The sequence below is a fragment of the Chrysemys picta genome, chromosome 3 (genome assembly GCF_011386835.1).
Source record: "Chrysemys picta bellii isolate R12L10 chromosome 3, ASM1138683v2, whole genome shotgun sequence".
Classification (NCBI taxonomy): Eukaryota; Metazoa; Chordata; order Testudines; family Emydidae; genus Chrysemys; species Chrysemys picta.
In genome coordinates this window covers 42,730,119-42,757,103 of record NC_088793.1, presented here as the reverse complement: position 1 = coordinate 42,757,103, position 26,985 = coordinate 42,730,119, and the positions used below count along the sequence as shown (strand labels likewise).

General features: G+C 43.4%; 1 protein-coding gene across 6 annotated transcripts in view; it reads right to left on the bottom strand.

Moving 5' to 3' along the window:
- ARHGEF10 (Rho guanine nucleotide exchange factor 10) overlaps nt 1–26,985 on the bottom strand; it is a 170,578-nt gene that overhangs the window by 51,400 nt on the left and 92,193 nt on the right. For all 6 annotated transcript variants that reach the window (XM_005289689.5, XM_065590165.1, XM_005289688.5 and 3 more), the window contains 4 exons: nt 26,104–26,279; nt 4,674–4,789; nt 2,470–2,597; nt 2,172–2,272 (listed from right to left, as the gene is read on the bottom strand). In XM_005289689.5, the coding sequence (XP_005289746.2) occupies nt 2,172–2,272; nt 2,470–2,597; nt 4,674–4,789; nt 26,104–26,279 (521 nt within the window). The remainder of the gene's footprint in view (nt 1–2,171; nt 2,273–2,469; nt 2,598–4,673; nt 4,790–26,103; nt 26,280–26,985) is intronic.

Here is a 26,985-nt window from a genome sequence, read left to right as displayed (position 1 = left end):
AGCATAAGCTTTTGTGGGTAAGAACCTCACTTCTTCAGATGCAAGAAGTGAGGTTCTTACCCACGAAAGCTTATGCTCCCAGTACTTGTGTTAGTCTCAAAGGTGCCACAGGACCCTCTGTTGCTTTTTACACTTCCCTCCAGTGGCTCCCGGTCGGCGGCAGGCGCAACGAGGCTAAGGAAAGTTCCCTGCCAACCCCGGCCCCACACTGCTCCAGGAAGGGGCCAATGTGCCCCTGCGACCCGTGGGGGGCGGGGGAGGAGGGGCACGTGGCTCCGTGCACTGCCCCTCCCTGCAAGCACCTCCCCCGGCCAATGGAGCTGCGGGGGTGGTGCTTGCAGGCAGGAGCAGCGCACAGAGGGAGACCCCTGCCCCTCCGCCCCCGGGGCCACGGGGCTATGCTGGCCACTTCCGGGAGCAGTGTGGGGCTGGGGTAGGCAGGGAGTCTGCTTTAGTGTCAGCACCGCTGCGCCACTGGAGATCGCGATCGACTGAGAGATTTTTTAGGATTGACCAGTCGATCGCAATCGACTGGTTGGTGACCACTGGTCTAGACAATACTTAGTCCTGCCAAGAGTGCAGGGGACTGGACTAGATGACCTGTTGAGGTCCCTTCCAGTCCTATGATTCTATGATTATTTTAGCCTTAGGCTTGGAAGGATTAGATGTTTATTGGTAAATGTCAGTAAACATCAATTTCACCATACACACGCAAATCGACCACAAATATTTCATGGAAAATAATCAAAATTACAGATTGGCAAAGTAAGAAAAAATGTTGCTGGAGAACTTATTCGAGTTCAATTTAAGTCTTTTAACTTTGTATATTTTGCATGTGATGTTGACAAATTTTTTAATGGTTATAAAGCTTTAACTTTCTGAATCTCAATGTCTACTGTCATTAAACTATTATCTGACACTCCCGATTGTCTGACCCCATAATTTCCCACAACTCTGAACATTTAAATCAATACTAATAGAAGAAAATGCTTAAAACCTATAAATTTACACAACTGTGAAAATTTAAATTGATAAAAAATGCTTAAAAATAAACATTGATATTCTCCATCGAAATTATAAAAAAATAAAAATCTAATTCTGCCAAGCCTACCTATGCTTGAGATAGCTCTGGTGAGTTACAATCAGTGATCCAAACATTTTCAAATAATTAGTCATTTTAGATAGCTCAATTTCTGAGTGCCTACTTTGAGAAAACTCAAAAGTTCCTTTCGTTCAGGAACTGCTGAGCACCTGTTCTCTGCAAATCAGGCTGTCCAAAGGCGCCTTAAGTCAGGCATCCAAAATCACTAGTCATTTTTGAAAATGGAGGCCAGTGCATGGAAAACAGTTACAACAATGTAGTAGCAATGCATGCTAGCATATCCTTTTAAATTGTTTATAAAAGGACACTTGGGAATCTAATTATTTCAGGAATGTCAAAAAACATCTGCCTTCATTGAGGATTAGATACGTTGCAAGTTTGATGTCTAAAAACAAATCTAATTTTGAGTTGTTCACGTGCACAGGTGCCTGTTATTTTAAAAGAACATATATATTATATATATATAATCCTGCCTCAGTATGGGGGGATGGATTGCATGACATCCTGAGGTCCCTTCCAGCCCTACATTTCTATGAGTTTATTTGCAAGGTTTTCTTCATGCTTAGAAAACTAAAAAAACTGTTCCGCCAATTTTGTTGTAACTTCCCAAATACAATTTATTTCTTGGGATAAAACTAATAATGAGAAATTCCACCCCGAAAGGAATATTTTGAAAATGTTTTGAGAACTGGTCTGAAAACATAGTTTTAGATTGGAATGACTCTTCCAATCTCTCTGCACATGGTTGTGTTGTCATTCACTGTGACACAGACTAGTTAGCATCTCAAGCTGGTAAAAATTATCTCAAACTTTGTTAGCATGCTGTGCTAATTACAGTTATAAGTTATGAACTTCCCCTCTCTTTTTAAAAGCATCTTTAACCTTTAGTGATATACACTTATTACTATATACTGTAACTTGATTTCCAACATCTACAGGAAGTCTTTCCATAAATAAATTAATCTTCGAACACACATTATATTGTAACCTAAAAACTATCTAGAGAAAGAGTTAACATTCTCTCACCTTGATACAGTGTTTCAGTTAGCTTAAGGCAACTAAGTCTTACCAAGAGCAAGCTTTGCCATTTGTAAATTGGTGATCCAAGACTGTTTGATAGCAGGAGTAAATGTATTGAACACTGCAGTAAAGAAAGTTGGTCGCCCAGACCTGTGAAACATTAAAGAAATAATAATCACTTTTCAATAAACTCTCTAAAAATGAAATGAAACTTCTTGTTCTAACAAGTACAGGACACAGGGCTAGGAATGCCCAGGGCTAGGAATGCTGAGGAACATGAGGAGCTCTTAGTCCTTTCTCATGCATACACACACTTAGAAAGATTTAGATTTACAATTTCTACTGACTTGTCCTGCTTCCCTGGAAGCTGCAGCTGAATTCTGCAGCGATCTGCAGCTCTGATTTCATCTTCTTTTTTCAATATAAGTTTTTGTAAACCTGATGTCCAGTCATGGGCCACTGACTGGTTCAAGTTCTGCAAGATTAAAAGAAAAGGTGTTGAGGTACAATACTAACACATTCTCCTTTAAGCTAACTCTGCCACTAGACATGGGTGAAATAGTCACAATGAACAATTTATTAATGGACTTATTAATCTTTTTTCTGTGCACACATTGCACATGAATAATTTACACAGATTTGTTAATGCCATTCAGAATTATTTGACAAATGTTTATGTCAACATGTTTCATCTGATGATGGACTTTCAAACAGTTTATTGCAAGTACAGCTGGGTGAATATAGCAGAACATATTCACAAACATCTAATGGAATAAAAAATATAAATTTGCTTCAGCCATATTCGGGACCCTTTAATTACCTTTCACTGAACATTTATACGAGCCAATTTTTGTTTTGTAAACTTTTTGTAGAAAAAGAAAGTTCAAATCCTTGTGTAAATACCACATTTGCTCAAATATTCAAACCAGAGGTACTTGTTTAACTATCTTGAAAGTTTTCTGTGGGGTTGGGAGTTATCTAGTCAGGTAGCAGAGACAATCCCATGTAATTCAGGCGATCCATCACCTTGCAGGAGTATATCTGATACACTCAAAGCAATAATGATGGTGAACAGTCCATACGCTGAAGTAGGTTAATTTCAAATAGCTAAGAAATTTATATAAAGTTTCTATCACAAAGAGAGAGAGGCCTTATTCTTCAAATAAATATGAACAGTTCACCCTAAAAATTACCACCTGCAAGTATTCAATATTCAAAATTGGTGCTTCTTTGACTGGCTATGTAAGTGGCATGGTATTGTACGCTCCTGGCTAGTTTCCAGTCTGAATATTCACAATAATGCACCTGAAATTCACTTTCTGTAAATATTTTGCAATATTCACTTAAAAATCATTGTTTCAGTGAAAATTCCTAACAGTACATTTGCAGTGTTGCTAACACCTGCAATGTTATCACAACTCTTGCAATATTTTATGTTTTACTTAATGCTCCGATCCTGGAGACAAGAGATTATGTAAGAATCTCAGTTTTCATTTACCAAAAAATTAAGTTTCTAGCCCCCATGGTTGCAAAGAAAAGCTTGAAAATGTGCCCCAAATACATCCTAAAGGATCAAAAACCAGAAGGTGAACTAAAAAACCCTATTTGTAAAATTTAATGATTTTTAAGCCAATCTCATGATTTTGGGGGCCTGACTCATGATTTTGGAACATTCAGCCCTGGTCTACACTAAGGGTGGGGATCGATCTAAGTTACACAACTTCAACTATGTGAATAAAGTAGCTGAAGTCGACGTACTTAGATCTACTTACCACGGTGTCTTCACTACGGTGAGTCGACTGCTGCCACTCCCCCGTCGACTCTGCCTGCGCCTCTCGCGGAGCTGGAGTACAGGAGTCGATGGGAGAGCGCTCGGGGATCGATTTATTGTGTCTAGACTAGATGCGATAAATCAATCCCCATTGGATCGATCGCTGCCCGCCGATCCGGACAGTAGTGAAGACATACCCTTAGGGTTAGCAATAGTACAATTGTTTGATGGAATATATGGTGAAAAGAACACAAATGTGGTGTGAACACAGCTTAAGCAAATTAGTGTAAAAATATAAAAAAAAATATTCATGAGTATTCATTTGTAGTATTCACCAATTTTAACTACTGTACCATCACAAAAAGACTGGGACTAGGTATTTGGGGTGGGTGTTAGGATCCTTAGCCAGATATGATAAAGCAGCAATGTAAAACAATCTTCCCACTACTACATGGCCCAATCCTAAGAAAGCGTTTTTCTTAGGAATTGAAATGTAATTCTGTACCCATATTAACTTAGCAGCTACTGGGCAAATGCAGACACTTTTTTACCCACCCACACATAAAAACAACAGAGAAAAACAAGATTAGAAAGCAAGCTGTAATCTATTTATAACTCTAAACATTTAACAGTAAATCAATTACTGGAGTTTAAAAATGATTATACACTCTCCAGGGAGAACTAAAGAATGCCGTACAGAGCTCTCAGAAAGGACTGATTGATTCTACAGCTTTAGGACTGGAAGTGTATTTTGAAAATAAGTCAGGCTTTGGTTGTTACCTGATAGTTTCCTTTAAGACTGCCTATCAGTTGACTAATTTGACTGACTACGTTCAAATCATGTAAAAGATTCTGCAAATCATGGTACAGTTGTCCTGGTCCCATATAAAGTTTGTCTGAAATACATAAAAATATGTGTTATATACAACAAAATATCCAATTCTGCAGCCAAAGGAAAGCATCACTGAAAGGTGAAGGTGAGAAATATTAACCTACAAGCTGCTGGTATTTAATTCTGTATACAGGCCAGGCTAATCAGGGCTAGCCTTGCTCCTTCTCATACACAAAAAATAGACAAGTGTCCTGATGTGCAGAGACACCGAGGATGGGATTCACAAGGGGAACTTAGGCACTCCAACGCACAGCACACAATGTCCACTCCACAGATGTGGTAAAATTGCCAAGGGGTAAAAAATACCAAAATAAATACCATGCCCCAAGTAGATCACTATAGACTTTATTGTGCAATCAGTTTTTAAGATGAATTCCACCGCTTGACTGATGGAAAACTCAGTGTTAGGCTAAGGCACTATATAGTCCCAAAACATTTCAAATGATTATTTTGCTTAATGATTTTCTGGTAACATGAACTAATTTATTAGAGAAGATTTTTGTGAAATGCCTTTGAACATCAAATAGGGAACTGTTGAGTTTACCTTGATTTATACAATTACAGAACAGATGTAACTTTCATCCAGTGTTCTTTTCCTGTGCTGCATGTTAATGATAAGTACAATGTAGTCTTTCTTAACCTCACATTCAACTCAGCGTATAAGAAAGAAAGTATAAGTTTAATTTATTACATAAAATGCAAACAATTAATTCCCAAGTAGAAACTGAGAAGAGGAAGATTTATATCTGATGTTATCTTTTTACAATTTGCTTTGAACATGAGAAATAACTGAATTAGTGCATTTCAACTCCCACTAACTCTGCTTCCAGAAAAAGCAGCATTTGAAATTTCTAAACAGTCCTTTCCCCATCCCCTTCTTTTGTCTTTCTATTCTCTTACATTTTGGCTAATCAATGTCCGTAACAGTCATCATTTTTTATTAAGGGCCAGAGTTTGCCATTCTTATTCCTATACAGTTGTTGATTTCAGTGGGGCTACTCACAAAGTAAAGTACTATGCAATGTGAATAACAGACTGGCAAACTCTAACCCCAAAGAGTGAGAATGTGCTGAACACTGTACAAGGCACAAAATGAGACAACCTCTACCCCTACAGTGCTTACAATGCAAAGAATAAGGGTGTAAAATAAATTTTAGCCTGCTCCCAGGTAGTCAGTAATTTAGCCAAGGAATTTGTGATGGATCACATTTACTTACCTGTCTTATTTTTGACTTTTTCCATTTCCCAAACATTCACGTGTATTTGCAACCTACTCTGACCATTAACTAGGTATGGACATAAACCAAACACCCATGAAATTTGCTGAAGCTCAATTCTGCACCTGGATACAGTCTAAACGTCATAGCTGGATCTACATAGTAGGTTAAACCAGATCCAAATTTCTTCAGACTTCTGGGAGTTTCAAATCCAAATGCAAACCTAACCACTCAGGTTCACCTATCTCTAGTAGGAAACAAACTAGTGGCCTGCCATCTCCATGGTTTGTAAATTTATTATATAATGAGTCAAAACATGAGTTTGTGCTAAAAGGGACACCTTCCTGTAGATTAGGCCCACTGACCCATCATTGATGAGGCAGTTGCAGACAAAGATAATTTACAAGTTAATAGATAATATATGCAAATATTTTGTAAGATAATTTGTCTTCATTTAAAACACCTAATATATGTAAATATCTTAATAAAAAACTTTAAAATGTAATTTAAAAAAACACTACAGCAGCTAGTTTATTAACTATACCAGATTTGTTTCCAATATATTCCTAATTACATTTAGTATAGTTAATACATGAGTTGACATCTAGTAGCCATAATTCACTTGTGCTAGTACTTATAACTATTCAATTGCAAACATTTAAATTTTAAATATAAAAGCTAAGTTTGTGCAGTTTCTCTTGTCGTGTGCAGAGCTATATCTCTTGTAAATCTGATGCCATTTACTGCAACTTCATGAGGGAGGAGATAACTGATGAGTTGCAAATGACTATGCCTCTTCTCCTCATGATAATTTTACCCTATTCTATTCATATTCTTATATCACCCTAACCACTGTAGCTAATGGGACACCTTCCAGAAGTGCAATTAAGGGATGTGAAAAGAAGAACAGGAGGGCTTGTGGCACCTTAGAGACTAACAAATTTATTAGAGCATAAGCTTTCGTGGACTACAGCCCACTTCTTCGGATGCATATGGGCTGTAGTCCACGAAAGCTTATGCTCTAATAAATTTGTTAGTCTCTAAGGTGCCACAAGCCCTCCTGTTCTTCTTTTTGCGGATACAGACTAACACGGCTGCTACTCTGAAACTTTTCATTATGTAAGGGATGTGACTAGCATATGCCAAATGTGGTTTTCGTTCAGTTCCTTCTGTGAGGGTTGTTCATTTTATTATTTATTTTATTTTTAAATGTCTACAGCACTATGTGTTTTATTTTATGACTGAAGGCAAGCTCAGAGAACAGCCCCATATAGATGGTATGGGAAGGGGTGGGGTTTGAGGCTTTTTTTTGATTCTGCAGGAGTTTTCTCCACCCAATAAAGCTCTGTCTCCTACACAGATCAGCTTTACCCTTGCAGTGGACGGGTCCATTGTGCCTGAGGAGCACAGCTGTTGACCAGAGGCCCTCTTCCTGGAGCTTTAGATCATCTTACAGATATCCTAGCCCCAGACCATTGAATACCTTGAAGATAAGGACAGAGATCTTGATTTTGACTCAATAATTGTCATCTCAGTCTATTTTCTCGATATCATGCATGTTTTATAGGCTTTTAATAATACTTCAAAATAAACGGATGTAATAAAAGTATCAAAACAAATTAATTAACTTGGGGTTTGAGAGTCCATAATGCAGAACAATTAAATGAAAGCCATTTTATGCTCATTCATTAAAGACCAAAAGTTTTACAACAAAAAAGAAAAAGCTAATAGGCAAATGGTATGAGTGAGACGCAATTGCTATAAGTAAGGAAAACAAATAATAGCTTAAGAATATTTGTTCATCTTCTGCTATTCCTAAGCACCTAGGGCCACATTCAGAGGAAATGAAAACGATAGTGTAAGTTTTCATTAAGGGCCAGATCCAAAGTCCATGGTAGTCAATGGGAATATTGGCTTTGGATGGGTCCTTAGTAGGCATATATTGTGTAAGGGAACATAAAGTAGTGTAAGCAGGTGTAAATTACACGCCGATGGGACTACAAAGGAGGTGCTTTTCCTGTTACAATCTCAGCCCTCTGCCTCAAAACAAAATCTTATTCCCAAATAGTGGGTTGTAATTTACATGAACATTTACGTTATCTCTGAATTTGATCCCCCACAGGGTTAACCACTACAAGGTAAGAAGTTTTGAAATAGGAATGGCTTTGCCTATACTATGTACTAAGAGGTGGCTAACAGCACGTTAATTAACTCTTGGTAGATAATGTGCTGTCCAGCACAACTTTATTTTCCCATTGAAGGCAAGGCCTAAATGGGTATGTCTACATTTCAAGCTGGAGATGTAAATTCCAGCTTGGGGAGACATACCTGCTCTAGCTTGGATTGAGCCAGCATGCTAAAAATAGAGTGTAGCCAGGGCGCCATGAACAGCAGGAGGGACTAGCCACCCTGAGTACATATCTATGGTCTCAGACAAGATCATACATGGGGCAGATCGCCCCTCCCGCCACTTGCACTGCTGTGGCTACACTTCTGTTTTTAGCACAATAGCTCAATCAGAGGTAATGTGGGTACATCTCCTTGAGCTGGAATTTACACCGTCAGCTCCAAGGGTAGATGTAGCCAATGAGCGCAGAAGAGGCAAGGATCTGTAAACAGCCTGGCTCTTCTGGACAATGATGTGCATGGGGAGAAAGGATGCGGCAGACTGTATCCAGTACTCCAATCTATGGACTGCAGCGGCAAGTTGGGCAAGTGCTCTGTACTCTGTCTACAGATTAAGGGTGACGACTTGGCCCCATTGAAGTTAATGGCAGTTTTGCCATTGACTTCAACAGGGCCAGGATTTAACCCTAAGGGGATGTCTACACTTGGAGCTAGAGGTGTGATTCCCTACTCGAGGAGACACACTCATACTTGCTCTCATCTAATTACAGTACTAAAAATAGAGTGTAGCCCCAGCAGCAGGGGCTATTTGCATGATTACGTGCTCATCAGAGACACTGGGTATATACTCAGGATGGGTAGCCCCTCCCTCCACTCACACTGCCACTGCTATACTCTATTTTTTAGCACACTAGCTCGATCAGAGCTAGCATGTGTATGTCTCCTCAAACTGGGGATTATACCCTGTTTGCCCAAATTGTGATCTTAACTGCAAAAAGTATGTAAAAGTTCATATGCCCCCTCAGGGGGCTCCCCAGAAGTGGCAACATCCCTCGTCTCCTACGGGGAGGCACGGCTAGGGGGCTCTATGCGCTGCCTCCGCCTGCAGGCACCACCCCCGTAGCACCCACTGGCGGTGGTTCCTGGCCAATGGGAGCTGCGGAGCCAGCACTCAGGGAGAAGGCAGCGCGCAGAGCTGCGTGGCAACACCCCTGCATAGGAGCTGAGGGACGTTGGTGTTTCTGGGGAGGCGCGGAGCTGGGGAGGCAGCCTGCCAGCCCCACCAAACGCCAACAACCCCGGGCCACCCGCTGCCCCCTGCCCCTCCCCCCCGCACCAGCACAGATCCCAGCCCCCGCAGCACTCATGGTCCCTCCCCCAGACTGCCCCCCTCCCAAGAACCCCCGGCATCCCTGAGCCACCCCCTCCCCAAGATATAGTCAGGAATATATAGTACGAGTCATGGACAGGTCACAGGCCGTGAATATTTGTTTACTGCCCATGACCCGTCCATGACTTTTACTAAAAATATCCGTGACTAAAACCTAGCCTTAGTCATAATAACCTGTAATAACCAGGGCCGGCTCTAGGCACCAGCAAACCAAGCACGTGCTTGGGGCAGCACATTTTCAAGGGCAGCATTCTGGCCATTTTTTTTGTGTGCTTCCGGCGGCAAAAGCCTAGAGCCGGCCCTGGCAGCAGCAGCGCGTTGTGTGCGGGGGGGCACCCTGTAGCCGCTGCGGTTCGCGCCGTGGGGGAGCAGCACCCACACCTTGTGGCTGGGCCGGGCAGGCTTCCAGTGGGGGACACTCAGGCTGGGGGACACCCCACGGGGCACACAGAGCCGCCTGCAGGTGCCGCAGGGCAGCCGCCCCCCACGCTGCAGCTGGGGCTGGCCAAAGCGGCCCAAGCCGCCCGGGACTGTGGCAGGGCAGCTAGAAGCAGCAGCAGCAGCAGCAGCGGGGCCATAGAGGGCGGGGCGCTGCCGTGCGGAGCCCGCATCCCGCTCTCCGGGGCTCCGCTCCCTCTGGGGCTACCCTGCCCCGGCTCCTCAGCCCCCTGCTGGGGCAGTCCCCCAGCTCTGCCCTCCTGGAGGCGGGAGCCCTGGATGGAGGGACCCTGGGCTGAGGCGCGGCCTGGAAGCCCCGCTGCTTACCCCGACCCTGCCAGCGCCAGACCAGCTGGAGGTGAAGGGGAAGCGGGCAGAGTCATCACTGTTGGGGGGGGAGCCCAGGGCTGGGGTGGCAGGGGGTGCGGGTGGGAGGGAGGAAGAGAGAACCCAGGGCTGGGGTGGGGGGCAGCCAAAAAATTTTTTGCTTGGGGCGGTCAAAAACCTAGAGCCGGCCCTGGTAATAACTAATGGTTATGGGAAAAGGTATGAAAGAGAGACAGAATAACTGAATTAGTGTAAACAAAAAGGCCAAGTTGATATAATTCCAGGATTGTGTTGCAAAAATGCTTGTTAAAAACAGGAGATGTATGTGGAGCAAGAACTTAATGAGCCAAAATTGGTATGTCAGATATTAGGTCTCACTGGTGGAAAAAATACTGAGGGATTGGGCTATTCCACCCATCAGTCCCTTAGTAAGCTGCCAGTGGACAGGAAAACACTCTTGAATATTTGTATGGACCTTCACAGACGCTGACACATGGGGAATGTTCAGACGTCAATGATAAAAACTTCTATGTCAAATTGGACAACATCTGTCCCATCCTGCAACACAGGAAGCACTCTCCACTCCGAGTTCTCCAATTCATTCATGATGCAGAGCTGAAGGACACTTTTCCTAATATGTTTATAGCTTTTAGGATTCTGCTCAAGCTGCCAGTCAAGTCACGAGTGGTGAGCACAGCTTTTTGAATCTCTGGCTCATTAAAACATATCTTCCATCGACGATGGCTGATGAGAGACTGACATCACTTGCTATTTTATCGCTTGAAAATGCCATTGGCCAGTCTTTGGATCTCTCTGACGCTGTGATTCAGTTCATGAGGGTAAAGGCGAGAAACGACACCTTTTGAACTAAAGGACTAGGGTAAACATTCTAAAGCGGTCACCTACTGTAACACTATTTATACTGGCCCACCCAATATAGGTGCACAGTTCAATTTCTTCATGTTAGTACCTTTCAGTTATTCTTAAAATTAAAATGTTTCTATAAGCTTAGAGGAAATAATTTTTTTATTTGCTTATATATGGCATGAATAAATACAGATTTACAGATCCTAGCATGCAAATTTATCGTCTTATATGACAGGAATAAACCATGCATGCAGATCATGCATAAAAGTCGTGATATGGACTACTAATGCAATAAAAAATAAGGTATTCAAAAGTTTAACAAATGGAGGGGGAGAGGCACCAAAGATCCTCCTCGCCTGGGGCGCCATTTGGTCTAGAGCCGGCCCTGACACTGCAACCCTTTCCAAATCACACAGCTCTGCAGCTTCTGCCCCACAACATGTCTTGTCTCCCCACCATACTGAGACACCAGACAGCACAGGGTTTCCTCCACTGAGCACAGCAATCAGCTGCAGCTCCTTCCCTGTGATGGCCGGCACAGCAGCAACGACATTAATGTGCACTGACAGGCCAGCTGCTCCTTGGAGACCCCTCTGTCTGGCTCCCCTTTTTGCTGCTCCCCGCAGCGACTGTGCAGTAAATTCTGTATGCTACATCCTGGGGCATTGCTCTGAGAAGATCACCTCCCCCCGCCCCCCGATTCTTTAAGAAGAACTAATCCTTATTTACATTAGTGAGCAATTACTTGCATAAATAGTCGATTGACTTCTAATGTGAGTGGGATGGTTCACAATCTGGCCCTTCGTAATTTGATAGATTTATGCTACTTTAAGGAAAGTTCAATGTATGTATTATTATTTTTATTTGAAAAAATCAAGAGGAATCAAATTCCATCTGCATATCATTTAAACACATTTCTAAAAGCTACATTCAGCATTCCCTGAATATTGTGAATGTTTATACAAATATTTGTGTATCACATCTCACATTAGTACCAAAGATTGTTAGTAGAAATATTCCTGGTTATCTCTTATATTGCAAAATAACTATTTCTGACAAGCTGCTCCTTGAGTATGATTACATTAATTACTTTTGTTTCATGCAATCAGTACATAAGCATACGGCGTTGATATAAAGTTCTTGGAAACAGATGTACTGACATGAAGTAAAAACACCAGAAGTAAAAACACAAGAAGGAAAAATAATGCTTAAGAAAAGCTCAATTTTATAATAAATATTAAATGGCTTTTTTTTGAGAGAGGTGAAGAGCACTCACTGTTTCTTCAAAATCAGACCGTAAAAATCCAATCTGAAACTGGATTTGATGATAAATATTCATCTGTTAAAAACAATAGACAAAACTAAGATGGAATATTTTCCTGACTACAGTTACAGCATTTTATTGCAATACAACACAAAGTCAATTGTAAGCTTGAAGGTGATGCTAGCTTTAAATGATCCTGCGAAGGCGGTCAGGCCAAAAATTTGACATGCCAGCTGTGGTTTGGATTGTGAGGGCAAGTGTACGTATTATTGCTTCCTCCCACTGAGCCATCTGCTTGCAGCATATTGAAACTTACAAAAATCCAACACTATGAGGGTGAGGAAGATTTAAATTTGATTTGGAACACAGAAGATCAGCTGAAGTCTGGGGAGAAACTGTATTTTTAAAGGGTTCTGATGTATAGACAAAATTACTGTCCTTGGAAAAACAATACTAAATTTGAACTGGTACCTATTCCTGCACTCCAAAGGAATGTGAGTGAATCCACAGATGAGTACTTGCCACAAAATTTGAATCCAGATTTCAACCCACCAAGTTCCAAAGGTGTTCTGGATCCAGGATTATGGTTCAACTCATGACAGACATTGGAGCTCTTCAAATTCAGATCTGGATTTAGACTTAGTTAAGGGATGCTCAGATCTCAAGTTTGGGCTAAGAAAATCTATCTCAGGAATGATGCAGCAATAATATGCTCATACTACTTGAATACATCTGCAGATGTTTCATACTTTTCATTCTAAACTTTTTTTTTTAAATGAAAAATGGCCTGTGAAAATTTTCACAGATAATGTGGTTTTTTGATGTTATTTTTTTAATGACTGGTAGATTTAAGCAGGAGGCAGAGGGGCCTACAGATCCTCAGCTCCATTTAAGGATGTTTGGGTAGAACTAGGATCTTGTTGAAGAGTCAGTATTACGCCGTGAGAGACAGGTGTCTGTTCACTGCACTGAATGGGTGGGAATTAACGAAGGAAAAACTTGAAACTGTTATGGTGAAGCCCCAAGGCTTTGGACCTCAGACACCCCTTCATGATATCTGGGCACTAGATTATGCTTCTATAAGTGTTCCACTTTGGAGAGCAAGACACATGAGGATAAATATAGCAGCTGCATGGAATTCGAGAGACCTCATATATTAAAGAAAGGTACTCCTCCACAAGAAAGTAAAAGTCTGGTAGAATTATTTACCTGGAAGAGAATGGCTAAAAAGGACAAGACTTTTATATGATGATTTCAAATATGCCAGCTATGTCCACTACTGATCATTAGGATTAGGGAAAGGAATTAATAAGTAATATGGGCATGGATGTTGTTATACATTTGGAAACTGACGCTGGCACCCATTGTCAAGTATTGAGTGTTCTTCGCTTATAAAGGGAATGAGCTATACAACAACACGACAGACAATCACCTAAAAAGCCAACAACAAATTTCCGCCCTCCCCTCATTCCATAAAGAGCCACCCCCATTCACTTTCTACTATTAAAATACACCAAAAACAGATAGGGAAAAGCATCATTTGCAGTCAGCTGTGTGTCTCTAATTCCCTGGCTCTGAAAATTCATTATTAATGTTAAAGCCAGGGACAAAGCAAATGAGTTTTTTATTTTTAGGCACTGCACTAAAAAGTTCCTGAACATTCTCTTACATAAGCAAAGTGCTTTACATCTGCACCATCGCAACAATAGTCATTGTATGTGTATCTTTCAGTTTAGTCACACACAGTGTTACTGTTCCCATGGATACCTCTGTAACTTGTGTGTTTTAAAGACAACATTTTACCAGCTAAGTGGAATTTTATAACAACATTACACAACTAGCCCCCTTCAATCCAAAACCTAAAGTTTACTTATGAAGTAGAATCTAAATAAGCTTCTAAAATGTTAATATAGATCAGGGGTTCTCAAACTGGGGGTCAAGACCCCTCAGGGGGTGACAAGTTTATTACATGGGGGGTCATGAGCTGTCAGCCTCCACCCCAAACCCCGCTTTGCAGCCATCATTTATAATGGTGTTAAATATATAAAAAAGTGTTTTTAATTTATAAGGGGGGGTTGCACTCAGAGGCTTGCTATGTGAAAGGGGTCACAGTACAAAAATTTGAGAACCAAACCACTGATATAGATCCAATCCTAGATAAGGACCCTGAAATAGAAGAAAATCTCTATAAAACAATCTCATGCGGGGTCAGTTTTAAGTTCATGCCATAGAACTAGACTTTCTACCTTATCATATAGAAGGCCCTTTGTGCTTTAACATGTTGTGCCAAATTAATGATCTCAGTAAATTTAAACGGGGGATGAATTTGGGCCATTGTGATTCAAATTCTACTCACTTTAATTCCATAAAACTCAAAGCCATGTCATATAAGTGCATGTGGTTTAGGGTGACCAGACGTCCCGATTTTATCGGGACTGTCCCGATATTTGCTTGTTTGTCCCGCGTCCCGGCCAATGTTAGGTCGGGACACTGAACAAACAAGCAAAGGCTCCTGCGCACAGGCAGAACCCGGAGGGGCTTGCGCCCCCCCTGCCTCGACTCCGCCCCCTCCTTCCCCCATTGGATCCCTCAGCAAATCCCCGCCCCAGCCCCGCCCCTGCACTGCCGGATTGGATCCCTCCCCAAATCCCCACCTCTTCCCCAAGCACGCCATTCCTCCTCCCTCAGCAAGCGCTGGAGGCCCGGGAGACACAGGGGAGCGCGGGGCCGGGCTGAGTGAAAGTCCAGCCCGGCCCCGAGCGCAGGCAGGACTCGGGCGGGGCGGTACCTGGAGGAGGAGCAGGGAGGCGGCCCGCGGGGCCAGGCGGCAGCTGTTCTCCCCACCTGGGCAACGGCCAGTGGGATTCGGGAGCAGCCGCTGCTGCAGCTCCCACTGCCGCGGCGGGAGGAAGCGGCTGCTGACCAAGCACGTGGCGCTCGGCGGCTGCGGCTCTGGCGCCCGGGGCGCGAACCCCCGAGCCTGAACCTGCTGCGGCGACCCAGCGCGCATGCTGCACCCAGCCCCTGGCCAGTTGCATCTGGGCTGGCTGCCCAGCTGGTGCAATCCCGTGGGCGGCCCCGGGGTGGAGGCAGCGGCAGCCCGGTTCGTTCCCTGCGGGACCCGAGCGGGACGGGAGGGCTGGGGCCTGCTGCCCCCACTCCGGGGCCGCCCGCGGGATTGCACCAGCGGGGGTGAGGGGGAGGGGGCCGCTCTGGCGGTTTTTTGTTTTTGCTCCGCCCCCCGCGTCCCGATATTTCAGTTTTGACATCTGGTCACCCTAATGTGGTTTAGAATCAACATCTAGAATTGGACTCAAGCGAACAGGAAGTCAGTGCTGATTTTAGAAAATGTGTAATACATCTTTCTGGCTAAGCAGTTTGGCAGCCATATTCTACACAAGCTGCAGCTTTGGAGTGGTCTTCAAGTATAACTCCAAATAGAGTACAGTGAAGTATCCAGTCTAGATAGGGCTGGCTTGGAAAGAAAAAGGATGCAAACACATTAAGAGAAGCTAATGATACTAGGTGCTTTTGGCCACCAACAAAACCTGGGATTCCAGAAGCACATAGTGCCCCCAAAGGGTGACTCTCTTGAGCAGAGGTTGGGTGAACCTCTTTAACAACTGGGGCAGGAGGAATACTCACCCTTCACCTTGAGGAGCCTTCTCATGAAAATTTAGTTGCATTACCCACTCTAACTTCTACAAGAAAATAAACTACTATCATACAGGACACCCTTTTCATCTAAGGTACTTATATGGCCCCAAGCATCTCACAATCTTTAATGTATATATCCTCACAACACCTATGAGGTATGGAAGTACTATTATCAAGAGGCACAGAGCCTTGTCTATGGTACCACAAGAAGTCTGTAGCAGAGCTAGGAAACTGAACCAGAGCCACCCAAGTCCCAGACCAATGCCCTGACCGCTGGATCAACCTTCACCTCCCTGTCAGTGCGACTCCTTCATTTTCATGTAATATAAATGTGAACATTGGAGAGCTGTCTCAGCATGCACCTGATGTGACAGAGCTTAACGCTGGAGATAGTGAATACAAAATTATCACCCAACCCAGCAATCACTTGCTCAGGCGAGTAACATTACTCATGTGAGCAGCCCCATTACAAGCAATAGGATTTCTTGCAGCTGCAAACGCTGTGCAAGGTAGTAAGTGTTTGCAGCACTGGGTCCCTAGTGTGTGAGATTATGTAATAGCAGCAAGGCAACGTAGAGGTTTTTAAAAGGAAGTGAGAAGTAGCTCATGCATTGGGAATGAAGTTTAAGGAATATAAAACAGTCCACTTAATCTGGAATGCTAGAAACATTTCTCAGAGAAAGAAGCTGCATTCTGCCAAAACGAAGGAAGGAAAGTAGTGCATTGGGGAGAATAAAGGACTGGGAGTTTCAATCTACACTGGAAAATTTAGGATCAAAATTCACCAATATTGCAGTCCATAATGGTGGGCACCGGTTTGTATCGCCACACACTGAGTAGGGCCTGGAGCAGAACAGCTGGAATTGTGGCAATGAACAAAGCAAAACCCAGAGGACACTGTTTCCTTAGGAGGAAGGAAAAGAGCTGCTGTTTCAGTAGTTCAGCTGCTCCTGTTCCTTCTTCAGGAAAGGAGTAGGAACTGAAAGCAGAATGGCCCAGGAGCGCCTTCCCTTTTAACTGAAAGTAATTTAGACCACATCACTAATTTACAAATTTGTCACTAACCAGGGATATGAAACAATTTTTTATATCTTGCCTCATTTTTGCTGGACCCTCTATTGCAGATGTCCTGCTTTCAGGAGCTGACGAGACAGACGCTCAGATCTTTTCATTTTTATTTTTTTCCCCTTCGAGACTCACTGTTCAAAATCAGCCATTTCTACTACAGCTCTCAGAGTAGTATTATTTCTGCTTTCGAAAGGAACCTTCCTGTCACGTCCGATGAAAATGCTGCAAGGGTTTTATATTCTCCAAGACACTAACAGAAACACAAGTATCCAGTATATCCAGTCAAACTCACGCCCACATTTGTTTCCATGGTAACCTTTGGAGACATACATAAACCGACTGCAGAAAGCAGAAGGAAACTCAGTAGAGGGAATCATGTCTGCATTTTGACATGCTCTTGTTATTCAACATAACAACAAATACAAGCCACAGAGATCTAAACCACAAACAGGGGGGTGGAATATGAATGTATCCTCCAAAATTTGCTCATGAAGGGAGAAAATATATAACTGGGGTTAAACCCTGGTCCTCAACCACCATAGGTGAATCTATGAAAGTAAAATAGCACCAAACTTCCACCAATAATACACAATATATTGAATCTTTCTCTCATTGTATTATTATTTCTTGAGCACTGACAACACACTCAGCATTGTATGGGAACACACAGGAGAGATGGACATCTCACCCTCCCTCTTTCTAAATCTCAGTTAATTTTTAGCCACATGGCCAAAAATAAATTGTGCTGTTGCCTGGGTGATAGTATATACTGTATATCATTAATGATCAACGTGGCCAGCAACAGCAAACCAAGCCATAGCTGGCAGCCGCATGCTTCCCACTCAAAAGAGGCCTTATGACTCACTGGATCCCTTCCCCTTTTCTTGCTTTAGAGTCAGTCCTTCTAGGTATTCTTGCCCCAGGTTGCTTTAACCTACACTGGGGCTGGCACAGATCTATCCCGAGAATCAGGGAGCTGTAACAAGCTCCCAAATAGCCTCTCTCTCCGCAGCACCATGTAGAAATGTGACACAGCAGATCCATCACCACAAAAGCAAGCAATATGCCAATTTGGAATCCCAATTGCTAAAGGTCAAGTAAACTGCAGCCACATAAAATTTGACACTTGCCCATAAAGTCCCCCTAAAGAGCAATGATTCTACACTGACATTATTATTTGTGCTTCTACATGCAAAGGGAAGAATGTGTAAGTTAAAGCAGCTTGCTCCCTTTGTTAAATTGCTTTTGGAGGGGAACAGTCTGGATTTGGTGAATACAAGGGATTTAGCCCAGGACATTCATTTTATTTATTTTGGAAAGAGACAACCATTCTCCAACAAGAGAACACCAAAAATCAGTAAGTCATATCCACCACATTCTGACCCGTCCCCTTGTTTATGATGGGAGTGTAGGGTGGCATTTTTTTGCTCTAACTTACTGTACACTTTTCTTTGAGTGAATTGGACCTAACTTGCATCCCTTTTATTAAATTAAAATCAAACGACATTCCACTGGGCCCTAAATGTGCGATCAACCTCTTCAGAAAGCCAAGAAAGAGCAATATACCAACATGGCAGAAAATAAGCCACAAACAAATCCATTCACTCACAAAGATCATCCAAGAGGAAGAGGAGTGAGCATATGAAAGAAATTCAGAACATGAGAGTTGTTTAGCATATAACAACACTTAAAATACTAAAACAATGAATAATAATTCAAAAAATAAATAGTACGTGGGCAGCCCTTAAAACATTCAAAGCAACTCATCCTCACAGCATTGCTGTGAGGGAAGCAGATTGGTATTAGAATCCGCATTTGAGAGATTGGGAAACTGAGGCAGAGAAGTGATGCAACCTTCCCAAGGGCACGCAAGCAAGTCAGTGAGAGCCAATATTAAAATTCAGGACTTCTTGAACCTCATGCTCATCCCCCAGACCATGTTGCCTGGACGATAAAATCACTTAGGAAGAGATGGTGAATCCTTTACTCCTACAAGTGAACAGTTATGTACAGGAATAGTCTCACCGAAGTCCATGTGAGTCCTGTTCCTAACTACTCACCAGTGGGAGAAAAGGCTTCGCTATTTGGCCCTACTGAATGGGAAAGATACATTGCCAAGAGTATCTGGCCTAGTGAGATTTTCAGCGATTTCCTAGTCTAAGATCTCTCCATATTATTTATTTCCCTTGCCTAGTTCTCTCTGGGTCCAAAATCATGGCATTTGTTTCTCACCTTTGATACAAAGTCTAACGTTATAATAAGGCCCACAGTGACACTGAACCCCCTATTCTTCATAGTGATATTATGATGATATGATTATGGTGTAATTATGATGCATTTTGAATAAGACAGGTCATGTAAGGTGTCATTGGAAAAGTTATGATTTGCTGAATATGATTATCCTATTTGTATACATGTATTTTTGTATCAGAAGTTATGAATATTGACTATGGATCTGTATTTCACATGGAGTCACATCTGGGTGACGCCCACTAGGCAAGATGCTGCCAATCTAAATAGCTGCTTGTAAAGGGCCCGTTCAGGGTAATGAGTCATTACGGAAAACAATAGGCCTTAGGAAAAGCTTATTCCCCACCTGGTGAACCTTGCTGAGAACACTCCAGACATCCTATGGTTAATGGCGGCTGTGACTCTGCAAGGGCATGTGATCAGCCCACGTGATTCTGGACTCCATTTTGGGTACCCGTATTTTTCCACAAACTGGTCTGAGAACTGAGTTTGCAACAAAGGGTTCCCGCTATATGGAAAGGCTATATAAGGCAGGGAGTGGCATCATCTGTTATTCTTCACTCCATTACAACTCAACACCTGAGAGAAGCTCCGAAAGAAAAAGACTTGGAATGGGAGAGGGGATCCCAAGCTACAAAGCAAGCGCAGCTGGTCCCTTAAGAATCTGCAAGCCTGCTTGTATCATCAGTCAGGGAGAGAATTTGCTAACTCATAACCTATCTTTCTAGTGTCTTAGGCTTAGTTTGTGGTTTTGTTTATTTTACTAGGTAATCTGCTTTGATCCGTTTCCCATCACTTACAATCACTTAAAATCTATCTAAGATTCCTGTGCAGTGCAAGACTATATAATTTTGGGTTTATACTCCAGAGGGGGGTGCGTGCCTAGGGAGCTGGGAAACTGGCTGCGGTCTGCTGTTTTCATGCGGGTAGCCCAGTTTAGGTGAGTGGCGCCACCTGCTGTTGTGTTGGATGATAACAGGGCCTGGATGAGGCTGGCTATGTCCCCAACCCAGCTCTGTGTTGGAGAGGGGCCCCACGGTTCCCACAGCCCCCCAGATTGCACCCAAGGGGTGACAACCCATAACACTCACATCTTGCAAATATTATGGGGATGAATCAAATACATATATATCACACAAAAGCTTTCTCTGATAACTCATCCATGATTTTTTTAAGCTTCCTGTTAAACACCACCATAATTTTTCTGGCACACAATAAATCAAGAAGAAGGAGAGTATCCAAATTACTTTTCATGCTAATAAAGAAGCAGGATTACTCTGAAAACATTCCCACTCTCATGTCTGAATATTCTATTCTATATAGGTTCTTATACTGCACTCATCCTCATAGGATCCGAGCTTCTTTCAGCAGTGCAATGAGTAATTTAGCACGTGTCATTTAGCATGTGTCCGATATTTAGCATGCGTCTGTTCTCTCATCCTCTCTCCAGGAGAAGTGTGCGCAGTGGAGTGTTTTGGTTTCGATTTTTAAAAAATAATTCTAACACAAATGTGTCTGTGTGTAACGGAAAGCACAAAGGCATGCACCTGAATGTAGCTTCTTCAGCACTGTGAACAGTTCATTTATGGACTGACAGTTTACTGGATAAGGAAATGAAGATACTAGGTGATGGCCTATATGATCTTGTAGTTGGGGTTTTAAAGAAAGAATCTTATTCAGACTCATTCTGCGGACAGTTCAGTAGGAAAACCTTCTGTAACACATTAGCTTGGAAGGACTCAATGGGGAAACACAGCTGTTAGCATACAGAGTTAAGATAAATGTTTTCATTTGAAACTTTGCAGGTGTGGGTTCTGATCTGTTACATCATTGTAAATCAGGAGTAATTCCAATGAGATAAATGGAATTACTTCTGATTTGCACCAGTGTAAATGACATCAGAATCAAGCCCTCTTTTCAAACTGCAAACATAAAATATTTTGCTTTAAATATAGTTGGAGGATGTAGGCAGTGGCAGCGGCTTCTGGAAATCATAGTATACTGCACTAATTTCATATCAGGCAGATTCCTGCATGAAGGATTCTGCAAAACAATGGGGACCTAATATTTCCCCACATTCACAACAATGAGAGCTACTCAGAAAAATAGGGCTCAAACTAAGGCAACTAAACATGCAACCCAGAAGCCACAGCATAGCAAGGAGCTCCGTCCTAAGGGAAGAATTCTCTCCCTTTTTGCTCAAACTACACACATTTTTTCGTGCCTAGCGAAGGAAAAAAGCAGATTTGTACTTCAAATACTGCTTTTTGCTACTATTAAAATTTGAGAACAAATGTCATAAATTTGCCGAGTGCAAAAAGTGTTCACATAGCTCTTGTTTCAGACTAACAATGGTAGTTAACACAGGCCCTTGATTTGAATGTATTCATAAAACCTTTCAAACTCCCTCCACCAGTGCAATATAATTTATAGGATGAATTTAAATGCAGGCTATTCAATTCTCTGCAATGGCCAAGATGATGTTTGCCTCTTTTATCTCCGTCTTTTGTCATGATGGATCAAGCAATAATCTTAAAATACAAACGACATTTTAACCAGCATTTTTATGAACCTGAGTGCATTACAAGAATCCCATTGACTCACTGTAGTGATTATCAGAAATGACCCAAACAGAATAGAGTACAGAGCTATACAAATTAGGCCAATAATAACGGGATACGATGTGACAGTTGCCCCCTTATACAAAAGGTTTGGTAGGGGGGAAGAATGCCATGGTAAACAGATGTAATTACCAACAATCCTTGTAAGGATACAGTTGGAACTCATCAAAAATCCTTGCTGAGACAGGCAGTAACATGAGAGTATTAGTCTTATGGAGTCTAAATACTTCACTGCCAAGGCTGCACCTACAAGTCTCCTTTTCTCAGTCCTCCAAGACAAGGCAAAGCTAATCCTCAAGCATTTAATGCACTTAAATCTAATCACAATTTCTGTCTCTCTCCTTCTCTCTCTAATTGCTAGTAGTTTTAGAAACTGGAAATATGAGGTGAAATCATGGTTCCACTGAAGTCAATGACAAAATCCCAGTTGTCTTCAGTGGGGCCAGGATTTCACCCATAGGACCCCAAACTGTCTGAATAAGAATTTTTTTCTCTCAGAGTTTATTAAATGCATTTGGCATCCCACCGGAGCATCTCTTTGAAGCATTCTGAAAGTACAGAGGTGACATAAGTAAACTGCATAGCTACTGCAGTATATGTGCAATGATACCCACATGAATGTTAAGAACTTTGCTAGTTTTCTTTCTATGTAGCAAGATCATATTTTCGGGGTTCCTTTAATCTTTAGCAAGAAATAGGAAGGGAGTTCCTCAGGGTTTAAGTAAGATTCAGTCCAATCCAATACAAGCCTGTATTCAGAGTGGTTGGTAGTGCATAAACAGGAATGCCATAGACTTTGGGGTTGCATTCACTTTTCTTTCATAGTTTCTGATTATGTTTGATTAGCTTAATGGGGGGTGCCCATCATTTGGGAAGGAAGAGTATGACTACTGTTGAAGACTCATATATTCCTTTGCATATCTACTATCCTTCTGGTCTGTCTTTTCTCTTTTATCTCCTTCCTCTAGCTACGCCACCTCCCATACTCTTTTGTGTAATATTATCCTGTTTTGGACGGTGGGTGAGAGAATGGGGTAACAAAATGAACAGAACTTAGCCACTTACTTAATCAATGCCCAGCTAAGCTAAGCCTGAGGCTTATTATCAGCAAAGGAGAACAGACCCCGAGCTTGCTGGTGTAAATAGGGTTGCCAGGTGTCCAGTTTTCGATCGGAACACCTGGTCGAAAAGGTACCCGGGTGGCGGGGCCTCAGAGAAGGGCGGGGCAGGAATGGGGTCGGGGAAGGGGCGGGGCAGAGGGTGGGGCAAGGGTGTTCAGTTTTGTGCAATTAGAATGTTGATAACCCTATGTGTAACACAGAGAGCAACATTTTCAAAAGTGACACAGGCTCTTAAGTCTTAACTCCACTAAAAATACCTTTGAGGATTGGGCCTTAGTCCCATTGGCTCTTAAGTAACTTAGGCACATTTGAAAATTTTACCCAGAATCACTTAGGAGGGAGGGGCAAGAAAACTCTGCTACCCTTGGTGATCAGGAAGGTGCTATATATTTAAGATAGATCCCAAACAGCTCTGAGGTACAATATTTCTTTTCAGGTGAATGTGGTGAATGGCATGAAGCAAAAGCCAAGAGAGTGACATTAAGTAAGTACAGCATGACATACTGCATTGATTCACTACTGAAACGGCTTTAAACCACAGCTCTTGAACAACTCAGAAGGGAGTACTGCCAGCTAACAGCAAGGGTTTAGAATGTAAAAAAGAGATGAGCTTAAAATAAATGCATCCAAGCAAAACACAGGATAAAAAAATCATTCATCGCATACAGAAAGACTAACAATTGAAACATGTTTACATGTTGTGCATCAGGCTGACCAATCCTAGGGACAGTTGGCACAGCATGTAGATAGGATGTATATTAAACAGTGTATAAGGGAAATAAACTTTTAAACTTCAGGGCATGAGATCACTTCTTTAAGGAAGAAGATTCCCCTATAGGCAGGTTATCCCATTAATGCCCACTACAGTAAAATCTGGCACTGGCAACTGTCAGCAACAGGCTACCAGACTATATGGACTAATGGTTGTATCTGGCATGGCAGTTCCTCTGTTCCTAACAGAAGATGGGATCCGCACCTGCTCAGTAGGTAGGATTTCTGGGCTGCTTGAATGGGTAGGGAGACAGGGAACTCATGTAAATAAGCCCCTCCAAGCGGGCCAATGTATATCCCCAGCCCTCTTACCCCTGCTAGAGTTATGGAGAATGCAGTAGTTAGTGCACACTTAAACCTACAATAACATTTGCAGGGCCGCCCGGAGGGGGGGCAATTGGGGCAATTTGCCCCAGGCCCCGGGCCCCGCAGGGCCCCCCACGAGAATGTTGGAGGCTTCCCCCCCGCCTCTGCCTTCCCCTCCCCCGCCCTCGCCCCCCCGGATCCTCAGCGCGCCGTGTCTAGGAGCGGCCCTGGACAGCGCTGTAGCGGCGTGGTTCTGGCAGGGCACGAGCTCCCGCCGCTCCAAGCCGTGTGGTAAGGGGGCGGGGCTGCGAGCTGCGGCCAAGTGGCGGGAGCTCAGGCCCCGCTGGAGCCACCACACCGCTGCAGCACTGTCCAGGGCCGCTCCTGGACGCAGCGCGCTGAGGCTCTGGGAGAGGGGAGGCGGGGGTAAGAAGCATGGTAAGCCCCTCTGAGCCAGACACCCCATCCCCCCCACAGCCCTGACCCCTAGCTCCGAGCCCAGCCCCTCTGAGCCGGGCACCCCCCTGACCCCATCCCCCCACAGCCCTGACCCTCAGCTCCAAGCCCAGCCCCTCTGAGCCGGGCACCCCCCGACCCCATTCCCCTCACAGCTCTGACCCCCAGCTCTGAGCCCTGCCCCTCTGACCAGACGACCCCTGACTCCATCCCCCCCACAGCCCTGACCTCCAGCTCCGAACCCAGCCCCTCTGAGCCGGGCACCCCCCTGACCCCATCCCCCCCACAGCCCTAACCCCGATTTCCGAGCCCAGCCTCTCTGAGCCAGACACCTCCCCGACCGCATCCCCCCCACAGCCCTGACCCCTAGCTCCAAGCCCAGCCCCTCTGAGCCGGACACCCCCTAACCCCATCCCCCCACAGCCCAGACCCTCAGCTCCGAGCCGGGCACCTCCCGACCCAGAGCCCAGCTCCCCACCCAGCCCTGGGCAACAGCAGCGCCACCCCCAGGCAGCAACAGCCCATTGGCCCCAACCATCACCATCACCCAGCGACAGCCCATTATGTAATTGCAAATGTATACATACCATTAAAGCATTTAATGTTTTTAAATAATGTATTTAGTGTATTTTCAAATTAAAAATTAATTTTTGAATGTATTTCACTGGTTATTTTTTACATTTCCAAATACATGTTACTATAGTATTGCAACTTTTTTTTATGGAAGAGGCCCCCGAAATTGCTTTGCCCCAGGCCCCCTGAATCCTCTGGGCAGCCCTGAACATTTGTGTGGCTCCAGCAGTAATGGGGGCAAGAGGGAACAGGGAGGGTTGTGGAGGGGAGCCTGTCCTTTTCCAGAATAAACAGAAAGTTTTCCCCTTGTGGGAAGGATCTCTGGAGGGGATGTCACCTCTTCATCTCCCACTGCCAAATCCTATGGCAAGCTCTCACCAAACAAGCTCTATTTTGGAGGTGTTGGTCAGGGGGACTTCTTTGGGATACATGGTGTTTCCTGACTGCCACTTAGCTGTGAAGAAACCTGCCAGAAATGTTTCACGATCTCCTCTGGAAAGATCTTCCCCACCACCAGCCATGATCTTCTTACAACGCTGTGGCTGCAAAGCTCAGGGATGGACCCATAAGTAATCAACCCAGGACAGGACAGGACCCACAAGTAATCAACACAGTAAAGTTTGGTGTCTTGCATTTCCCAATCATTGTCACTACCGAGGGGCATAAATAAAGGTGAGTCACATAGTAAGTCAAAAGTGTGGTTAGAACTTTATGCATTTTCAGAATTTTTAAAAAACTATTGTACATAATGCAAGAAAAAACATACAGAGAACGCTTTCCTTTTTGCTTTCAATCACCCATCTAAATCTGAACCAGGGCCTTAATCAGAATGTAAAATCCATCAATAATGGTGCCTGTCACTTACTTGGCTTAACATTAACGATGACATTCTCGGCTGAGTGCTGAGGTGGGAATCTGCAGTTCTCTCCTTGGCCTTCACTGCTGCCATATTCTATTACTTCCACTTGTCCAAGTGGCACACTCCATTTTAATAAATACCTTAGGCCAGTTGCCATGATGCCACTGCTTTCATACGAAGAGCTGGAAGATGCATAAATTATTGAGTTTTTGAGCACCTGTATGTCTTTCATGCTAGTAGTCATTTTATTTACTATTTTGATTTGGAAAATCTGCATAGGTCTCTGTAACACGTGCAATACTATTTTAAAAAGATCACACACATGACATTGACCAGCATTGCTGTGTCTTTTGCTCTTTATACAACAAACATAATATAAAGAAACTACACTGGGCATAGAAAGCAACAGAGGGTCCTGTGGCACCTTTAAGACTAACAGTCTTAAAGGTGCCACAGGACCCTCTGTTGCTTTTTACAGACTCAGACTAACACGGCTACCCCTCTGATACTTTACACTGGGCATAGTGGAGTCCAGGTAACCATGTTTACTATCTATATATACCATGCTAGACCTAGCTACATAGACACACTGCTGCTGAGGCAAGCCTCTGAGGGCATTTGGAACACAGATGACAGAGAGGGTCACTAGAGGGCTCACAAACTATTTAAAGTATATTACCCAAGGGATTACCTATCATGCCCTCAAGCTCAGAAGACTTGTACTTTGATGGGTGAACTTAACCTCTAGTGAGAATGCCATGCTCCCACTGGTCAAACAGTATTAGATTCTCATCTGACCTCAGCTCTCATGTGTAGGGGGTTTCCAACTTTCTAATCACACAAACTGAACATCCCTGCCCCGCCCCTTCTCTGAGGCCCCGCCCCCAC